General features: G+C 49.3%; 1 protein-coding gene across 1 annotated transcript; it reads right to left on the bottom strand.

Annotated features, from left to right (window-relative positions):
• Positions 1 to 8,844, bottom strand: LOC309400325 (uncharacterized protein; the record flags this gene model as incomplete). The annotated part of the gene is made up of 4 exons (XM_081968738.1): positions 8,723 to 8,844; positions 7,480 to 7,612; positions 1,442 to 4,665; positions 1 to 45 (listed from the first exon to the last, which is right to left on the bottom strand). The coding sequence occupies exons 2-4, from the start codon at positions 7,574 to 7,576 to the stop codon at positions 1 to 3; spliced, it is 3,366 nt and encodes a 1,121-aa protein (XP_081824864.1). The 5' UTR covers positions 7,577 to 7,612; positions 8,723 to 8,844.
• Positions 8,845 to 9,924: the final 1,080 nt, after the last annotated feature.

The following is a 9,924-nucleotide window of genomic DNA, read 5'->3' as shown; positions in this document are numbered from 1 at the left end:
TCAGCCCACCAGCTGTCCAAACGCTTCCTGAAGCACATCTGCCGCCTGCATGGGGTACCACACAGAATTACGTCAGACAGAGGGGTCCAGTTCACGGCTAAGATCTGGAGGGAGTTCCTGCGACTGATTGAGTCATCCCAGGGCCTTAGCTCCTCTTCCCATCCGAGCACCAATGGCAGGGCAGAGAGACTTAACGCCACTGTAGAACAGAGCCTGAGGTGCTACACGAACTACCAGCAGTCCAATTGGACGGACCTCTTGCCACGCACAGAGCTTGCCTACAATAACGCTGTTCACAGTAGCACGGGACTAACCCCTTTCAAAGTAATAAGCAGTGTGGACTTCATCCCAATGCCGGAATACCCAAGGGAATCCCCCTCCTCAGTCAGTTTGATGGATTGGCTGTCAACACTAAAAGGGGCTTGGGAAAAAACTGCTAGCTAAAGCAGTGCAGACCTACACTGAGTCCCACAAAGGCCATTCCAGGTGGCGGAGAAAGTCTCTCTCTCTCCAACAAATGCTTAAGGCTAAAGACCCCCTGCAAGAAGCTGGGACCTAAATTCATGGGGCCAATTGAAGGTCAGCAACCCAGTCAAGGTGCAACTAAAACTGCCCCAGCTGCTGGAGAGAATACATCTGGTATTCCACAGCAGCCTCCTAAAACCAGTGGTTGGGTTGACCCTCAGACCACCACCCTGGGAGCCCCCAGACCCAGAAGCAATAGGGAGCCAAACCCATTATGAGGTGCAGTGCATCCATGACTGCAGGTAGCACAGGGGGCAACTCTAACACGTAATCACGTGGAGGGGCTACCTTCCATCGGAGGCGTCCTGGGTAAAGAGCAGAAAACATCCAAGTGGATCGCCTCATAACCAGATTCCACAAAAAGAACCCAACAAAGCCTGGGGGGAAATCACCCCCTTAATAGATACACCTGTACTCAAATTATTTTTGCCTTGCACAGGTTGCCTTCCAGGAGTGACGGAAGCCAAATGTCAACTTGTGAAGCTTTCCTGGTCTGCTCCCGAGTTGCCATAGGAAAGGGGATGGGAAATCGCACCTCACAGCTGCACCCAGGAATTCACACCCCAGTCGAAACAAAACACATCCTAGCTGTCCGAAATCAAGGCCACAGTGACCCACAACGGCTGGAGGGAGTGACTTCTACGACCCACAAAATTGCTTCATTGGGGAATGCAACTGGTGACACACCTTGGGAGGAAGGGAAAGCAGGGTGAGGGGCAAGGTGTGACCTGGGTGAAGTCAGAGCTGGCATGGCGCCCCTAATAAACAACTGAATTTTCTCACTAAATGGTTTGAGGCTCTTGCTTTTATTAGGGTGCTGGATGGGACACTGACATCAACTATTCTACTCCCTCCACCTTGTTACCATCGCCATCCTCCTCCTCCACCACCACCACCACCACCACCAGCAAGTTACCTCAGCAGGTCTCCCCGTGGGACAGATGCAAGTCATCACCTCGCTCCATTGATCGAGCCCTCCTTGAGTCACAGACGCACATCGGAATTGGTACAGACGATTTAGGTGGACATCTTCCAGGATGAATTGATCCTTAGGGCCTCTTGCCTGGAGACTTTTCCAATTCTCCTCTCCTAAAAACCGATATTCCACCAGGTACCTGGAGACTGAAGCCTTCTGAATGGTTCCTGGATCAGTAACGATCAGAAAACATTTTGATTGGACTAGGTCAACCTTAAGAGAGGGAGGTCTTCTAAGAGCAGCTTTCAGCTCCTGTCGTTCCTTGAGGACCTCCATGGTCAAGATTAAACTTTTGGTTTCCAGCATCTTTAATGAGTCAAAAAAATCCTTCATGCTCTCAGTGCTCATTTTCCAGAACATTTCAGAAGCAGCATTACGGATTCCTCCGTATTTTTCATGAACAAAGAGGGCTGAATTGTTGAATCTGAAGTGCAGAGGGATTCCTGACTCGTCCTGAGCACACGGCAGGTCAGCCTCCTTGAGGGCTTCCAGGACAGGTGGGGTCTCCCCATCCGCAAAGGTGATCAGGAGTTGGACATTATCCTTCACGTCTTTTCCCAACATGGAGAGCATGGAATCAAAGATGCATTTCTGGGCATGAGTGGAATGGGAAAGGAAGGCCTGGGCCATGAAGCAGATGGCATCAACATGGTCAATGCCCCCAGGGGTGGAGAAAAACTCCAGGAGCTTCTCCTCAACCAGGTTGTCTTGCTCTGTGTCTCTTGGGCTTCCAAACCCTGGAGTGTCAATGATTGTGAGAGAATAGGGAATTCGGAAGCCCTTCCAATGGTTCACCACGTAGGCTGTGACTTCAGACGTCCTACTTCCACTTTCGCTTCTCTGGGTGGTTTCATGAATGAGTTTGAATCTGAAATTGTCTTCCCATTGGACACCCAGGATATAATTGATCATCCCATTGATCAGAGTGGTTTTTCCACTTCCTGTTGCTCCCATCATCAGGATCACTTTGTTGGGCACTTCCAGGTTCTCCTTTCCAAGCTGGTACAAGAGAGAGGAGGTGGAGGCATCTGAGGGGACTTTCTCCAGAGGAAGGGCAAAGACTAATGGCTGTCTTTCCTCCACCAGGGAGCTTTTCTGAAGGAATTGGTAGGCTATATTGTCTGCACCTTCTCCCTTCAGTGATGTGGAGACCTCCACCTCCTCGCTGGGGACACTCAGAGCTCCACTGTCACACACGGCAGACACTCGTATTCTATATGTTGTCTGGGGCTTCAGACCGTCAATGGGATAAAATTCTGTTTTCCTCCCAGTCCGTTTTTCAGTCCATTGGTCCTTCCCAACTCCAGCCTCCACCGTTCTGTACTCCACCTTGTACTCTTTGACCACAACTCCTGAGGCAACGATGCTGGGACTCATCCAGGCCACAGAGATGACAGAAGATGCCGCAGTGACCATTCTCAATTTCTCAGGAGGGCTGGAGGGAAGGGTCTTTATGGGCAGGTTCAGGTCACTGAATTTACCAAGGCCTACCTTGCAACAAGCAGCATACTGCAACTGGTACTCTGTGTTTGGAGGCAAATCTTTCAGCAGGAACATCTCCCTGGCATCCTCTGTCCTCACAGTCTTCCATTTTTCGTCCCCTGCAACCTTGTACTCTACCAGATAGCTGGAGATTGTAGCCTTTCCATATTCAGCTGGCTGAAACTTCAGTTGAATGCTGTCATGTCTGAGTTCACTGATCAGGAAAGGGAGAGGTTTTGAGGGCAACTCAAAGTTCTTGCTGACTAGCTCTCCATCTTCATAAAGGTATATTGAGGCTCCTGGGGTGTCCACATCTGGGAGAGAGGCCACAACAAAGCGGACATTCTCCTTGGATTGGTTGATACTGAAAAAGTCTCGCATGGATTTGGCTGCTCGGCGAGCATTGCGGGTCCTCTCCTTGTCCTCAAACCAGGCCGTGTCTTCCTCCTGCCCAGGAGTGGACTTTGTGGACTTACCTGATTCTTGCAAGAATTGCTCCTGAAGCCAGTCCTGTAAGCTCAACAGAAATGGCTCCTTTTTATATAAAGAGGTGAATATAAAGGAAACCACATATACATTCTTGGGGTCCAGAACTATTTCTTCCAGCTTGTTCTGAGATGAGATCACTTCTATATCATCTAGAATAGTCAGATATGATTTGACAAAGTTCATTTCTTTTTTCTTGGTGTCCAGAAATTCATGGAGTTTTTGGCTGTTGAAGGATGACTGGTTGATGGATATCAAGAGGTCCTTCAGGGTCCCTTCCGCCTGCCCTCCTCCCCGGATGGAAGGCAATACTCTGGCCAGCTGTTTCTGGAAAATCTGCCTGTGTTGCTTGCACAGATCCTTGAACTGCTGGATCTTCCTCTTGATCTCAGGGAAGGTCTCAGCCATGGGATTCTTGGCTAGATCATTGCTTTGCATCTGGATTTCATTGAGTTCCTCCAAGATCTTTTCAGCATCAAAGATCAACGTTAGGCTGATCTCACGGACTATCTTAGCAGCTCTGGTGTCCAGCTTGGTCAGCGGGTAGAGCCAGATCCTCATAGGTACAGCCTTCTCCCCATGTTCCCCTAACATTTTTGGTAAAGTCTCATAAACCTTAATGGCATCTTGGAAAGTAACTGGATTTTTCTCCAAAGAAAAGTCTCCATGGAACACGCAAATGAACTGCTGGGCATTCTCTTTCTCCTCCTCATTTAGCTTCATATCTGCTTGTCCTGTGATTGATATTTCCTTTGTGAATGCGGCCTGGAGGTTTCCTTCTATATTTTTTACCATCTCCTTTGAAGAAACTTCTCTGTTAAAGACAAAGAAAGCCTGGGCTCCATAGAGGATGGCGGTGACCACATGGGTGGCTGTGCCCTGCTCAAAGACGGCTGGGTAAGAGATATTCTTGATTCCTAGTTGGCTCATTGTCAGCTGTTCATACTTGGTGGTGGTTTTGTATTTGACGATGACTCTGGCCTGTTGCTTGGACTGCTTGGTGTCATGAAGATATTCAGCTGACCCTCCCACTTCAACCAGCCCTCCCAGGAAACTGGCCTTGAGGGAGGCTGAGATGTCCAGGGCAGAGGCCTTGTCATCAATGCTGTCAGATGCAAAGATTTCAGTTTTGGTCTTGGGCTGAGGCTTGATGGTCAGGTCCTTCTGAAGAGAGCTGTAATCCCAAAGGGTGACCCCTGCATGGAACAGAAGAAAACAGAGACATGAATTGAACACCGTCTTCCAAAACATCTGCAGCTGGATAGATGAGCTGTACAGAGGTGGGACAATAGAGAAACCATTTCCTCTGGATATTTGTTCTCTCTGGCCATCACCAGGGAAGTCTTCTACCTGTTTTGCAAAACCCCAGGATCTGAAAAAGCTTTCGACTGAGTAAAGATGACTTGGGATTTCTATGCACTTGTTGATTTCAAGACAGATCTCCAACTTCCTACAGCAGGGGTGTCAAACTCAATTTCACTGAGGGCTGCATCAGGGCTGTGGTTGACCTCTGGGGGGGGGGCTGTGCGAGCTCTGTGGGCCAGATCCAACCAAATCACAGGCCAGATCCTGCCCGTGGGTCTTGGGTTTAATGCCGCTGGCCTAGAGAAACCACGTCTTTCATCAGGGGTTCAGAGAGACCTGCACCACAACTTGACAATTACATCCAACACCCTGGATGGAATATCTGCTCCTTTTTCCAAACCAGTTTTGAAGCCAATTTCTCTAAGCATTTCAGCGGCTTTGCTTTTGGGCAGGAAACCCATCCCATGTTTGGTAGTCCTTTTGCATGCTTGGCCAAGGGCTGGATATGCATTCCAGGCAGAAGGTCCCACCCAGCACCTTCCATTCCCTCATCTAAATTTGACTCGAGGCCAATTTTCCCCTTTGAAAGTCCATCTGTCTACTTATTAGTTCTGAGTAAGACTATTGAGCAGACAGGAGATGCCAAAATACTGTATAACAGTGGGCTGAATCTGAATTTTAAAATGCCATGAGTTTCCTTTCCTTTTCCATTCCTTTTGTTTTATTTTAAAATCAAAACATTTGGGTACAATTGTGTGTCCGTGTGAATGTGTTTCTTTAAAAGCTCCCTACGTTAATTTTATTTTATTCCCATTTTTTTTTCTTTTAAAGGTTTCAGTTATCCAATTTCAACATGATCAATGAAATGCTGTGGACATGGCATACTTAGATTTCATTAAGGCATTTGACAAAGTAAACCACAATCTACATCTTAGTAAGCTAGAAAAATATGGAACAGGCAACATCGCCACCAGATGGCTTTGTAGCTGGCTGACAAACCCTACTCAATGAGTAGTCCTTAATGGTACTCTATTCACATGGAGGGAAATAAGCAATGGTGTACCACAAGACTCTGGCCTAAGCCCAGGACCCTTAAATAGCTTCATAGGTGACTCAGATGAGGAAATGGAAGGAGAACTCATCAAGTTTGCAGATGACACTAAACTGGTAGAAATAGCCAAGACAACAGAAGACAAGCTCAGCATCCAAAAAGATCTTGACAGACTTGGACAATGGGACCTATCCAGAGGTGCGTTCCTACCGGTTCGGAACAGTTCAGCCGAACCGGTAGTAACTTGGCAGCCTAGGTACCTGGAACCGGCAGTGACCCAGGCCTGACACATGCCTGAACCGGTTCTCCCTGCTGCACCATAGATGCCGCCATCTTCCTTTTTCCTTCTGCCCATGCACAGAGCAATTTTAGTGGTACTGTGCATGTACACACAGCAGGCATCAAGCGAGCGTGGGGGGCGGCACCCCTGAGCAAACCGGCAGTAGCGGCTGACGGAGGCCACCCCTGGCCCCATCCAACGAAATGAAATTTAATGTGGAGAAAAGCAATGGTTTACACCTGGGCAGGGGAAAAAGAGCTACAAGTACAATCAGGTGAAACCTGGCTCGAATCCGGTACCTGCGAGAGGGACCTTGGAGTCTTAGTGGGGGATCCCTTAAACCGGAGCCAGCCGTGTGCGGAGGCAGCAGCCGGAAACGCTTACACAATCCTCGGATGTATAATGAGAGGCATAGGATCAAAATCATGTGAAGGGTTGGTACCGCTTTATAAAGCCTTGATAAGGCCACACCTGGAAGACAGCATCCAGTTTTGGTCTCCGCCTTACAAAAACGATGTTGAGATTTTGGAAAAAGTGCAGAGAACAGCAACTAAGAAGATGAAAGGCCTGTGTCAGGCCTAGCAGCCTTCTTTTCTTTTGGATCTTTGTCCCTGCCACACTTTCTATCATTCTACTATGCCTTTTCTATGGTGGGGAAGTGGGAGGGGGGATTGTACGGAGTTAGATGATAGGTAGCCATAACAACATTCTTTCTAGAAAGCCAAGGTCATCCTTTGTCTCTGCACCTGACAGGAACTGGATGGGTGGAAGCTGCCAGCGTGGCAATGGGAGATTGGACCATGGGATGGGCTTGTGGGTGTGGGGGTAAGATCTTGAACTTTCAACCCGGTGGGGAAAACTGGGGAACTTTCAGATTCAGGTTTTGCCAGATGTGCCAACATGGCTCTCTTCATCAATGGGAACTTTGAGGAATCCTTTGCCTCGGACTCTGATTTACTTTCGGAGGCTACCTGGAGCCCTGACAGCCTGGAGACTAAGAAAATATGAAGAACGGTTGCAGGATTTAGGGTTGGCCAGTCTAGAGAAAAGGAGAACTGGGGGGGGGGGGCATGATAGCACCAGACGTTCTGGCTGCTTCATCAATGGAGGTTTTTAAGAAGAGACCAGACAGGCACTTGTGCGGAATGATCTAGTGTCTCCTGCTTGAGTGTTGGGGCTGGACTAGAAGACCTCCAAGGTCCCTTCCAGCCCTATTCTGATTCTTCAGCTGATGAAATTGCAACCTCCTGTTCAGGGATATTTCTCCTGAAATGTCTCAGGCTGAGCCTGTGCATTGATGGCAGCTCCAGCCTTCTTCCTCCCTGAGTTTCCTGCAGGAGGTGCCCATCCACCCCCTTCTCTTCCGGCTCCTACCTGGGATGAGGGTGTCCTTGCGGCAGTCGTACAGCATCCCCAGCTGGAAGGGGCGGCCCAGGGCTGGGGTCTCAATGGCGTCCTCAATGGGGTCCATGCTCGGCTCCTGCGTGTCGCTGAAGCTTCTGGTTCCCTGCAAGAGAGGAGAACCATCCACAGGAGGCCACGACTGACCGATGTCTCTACCAGTTGTGCTGGGGACCCTTCCCACTCCATCCCGAAGCCCCTTCCCCAAGATTCTCCCCCTCTGCAATATCCAGAGAGCCAAGAAAGGTCCACTTCCAGGCACAGTCCCTCTCTTCAGCAGGAGAGGGCAGGGCAGGATTGTGACTCAGTTCCCCGTCTGGAAAAGACTGCTGCTGAATGTCAGCAGGGGCTTTGGGAGGGGGGAGGAAATCCAGAGAGCTTATTTCCTTCTGCTGAGAATAAGGATACTTGGAGAGGACCAGTAGCATATCTGAGTGTTTTTGCGGGGGAGGGGAGGGGGTAAAAGCCCCCTTGGAATTCCCTCATCCTGTCCCGCCTTAGGCATGAAAACCAGCTAGGTTCTCTCTCCCTCTCTCTCTCTTTTTATCCCTCCCTCTTTCTTTATTTCTTTCTCTCTCCCTCCCCCCTCTCTTTCTGTCTCTCCCCCCCCCTCTCTCTTTCTCTCCCTCCCTCTCCCTCCCCTTTCCCTTTCTCTCTCCCTCACACTCACTTCCCTCTCTCTTTGTCTCTCCCTCCCTCCCCCTCTTTCTTTCTCTCCCTCTCTTTTTCTCTATTTCTCTTTCTCTCTCTCATTCTCTCCCTCCCTCCCCCATCTCTCTCCCTCTTTGTCTCTCTCTCTCTCTGGCACTCACACACACACACAGACAGAGAGAATCAAATGCACACAACTGCCTCCTTCCTCCTTCCCGCTTTCTGCAAGTTCCCCACAGCTCGGGAGCTTCAGCCAACACTCCTCTCTCCCCAAATCACCTGGAATATCCCCCCTCCTGACAGCACAAGTTCTTCTATACCACACTTGTTGTTCTCTTCCCCTCCTTCCTCTGCCTCCAGTCTCCTCTGCTAACAAGGAAGACAGGATCCTGAGGGTCTCAGCTATCCCACCCACCCATTTCAGATGTGGGATCCCTCTTTCTCGTGCCAAAGCAGCAGCTCCTTGACTCGGCTTCCCACCTGATGCCCAAGAAAAATCTTGCCCTCCTCCCACTCCACTCCACTCCCAATATGGGGGTCCCTGGGGAATGGGGGGGTGTCTCACCTGGTTGAAGAGATCAGGACTCCCCAAAGGCAGGTGGATCTGCTGCTCTGCTTTTCTGCTTCCCTCCTAGATCTCCTCGTCCTTTGAACGTTCAGTGGACTTTATGATGGGAACAGAGTCCGGCGATCGTAAAACCCTTTGAAGAAATCAACACTTCTAGCAGCCCGATTGCCTTATCTCGCCTCAAAAACAGGAACTGGGAGAGGGAAGTCGGAGTCCTAGTGGACGATCACTTAAACAGAGCCAATCCTGAGTGTCAGCAGCCAGAAAAGCTAACACAATCCTCAGTGGTCTAAAGAGAAGCATCGAATCAAAATCACAGTTACACCAGGCATATACTGTCACATGTGGTGGGCATGCATGAAAGCAAATAATTATTGGATAAAAATACAGACATGGTTAGAAAAAAACCCATGAAAGCTACCTATAGAGGATAAGGCAGAAATATTTCTGTTAGGTACAGTACCAGAAAAATATAATAAAGGGAATTTGTATTTTACCTTTCTTCCTCCTCCCGTGAGCTCCTCTTTCCCACCCTGTCTAGGATCCTGACTCTTTGCCCCGAAGCATTTGTCTGAGAGGGAGCCATTGAGAGGGCCTTTCTTCCCCCTACTCACATGCCCATCATCCCTGCCCTATCCCTTTCCCCTCCCATGAGCTCCTCTTTCCCGCCCTGTCTAGGATCCTGGTACTTTGCCCCAAATCCATCAGGCGCTTCCCCATTGGTCCACTGGAGGGCTGGCTTTCCAGGGGAACCTGGGAAGGAACTGACATCACAAACAATTGCCGCTCTAGGACACCACACTCGCTCTCCTTAATGGCCCAGTCCCTCCCTCCCATGACATCACAAACAATTGCCACTCTAGGATGCCACTCGCTCTCCTTAACAGGCCAGGCGTTCCAGATTTATGCTGGAACACACACACAGACACACACACAGGGGTGTCTTACCCCCCCCCCTCCACAGAGTAAGTCATCTGTGTATCAAATTTGGTTGAAATTGCTTGAGGCGTTCCAGAGTTATGCTGGAAGATACATACATACATACATACATACATACATACATACATACATACATACATACATACATGTAAAGTTCCAGCAGTTTTCCCCGAGCCACTGAGATGCCAAAGAGAGTGAGACTCCAGACGAGGCTTGCAAAAAGTATCAGCTTTCATTGATGGCCGTAGCAAAAGCTGGGT

This window comes from Natrix helvetica, assembly GCF_964273705.1.
Source record: "Natrix helvetica genome assembly, chromosome: W".
NCBI lineage: Eukaryota > Metazoa > Chordata > Lepidosauria > Squamata > Natricidae > Natrix > Natrix helvetica.
This window is presented reverse-complemented; position numbering and strand designations above follow the sequence as displayed.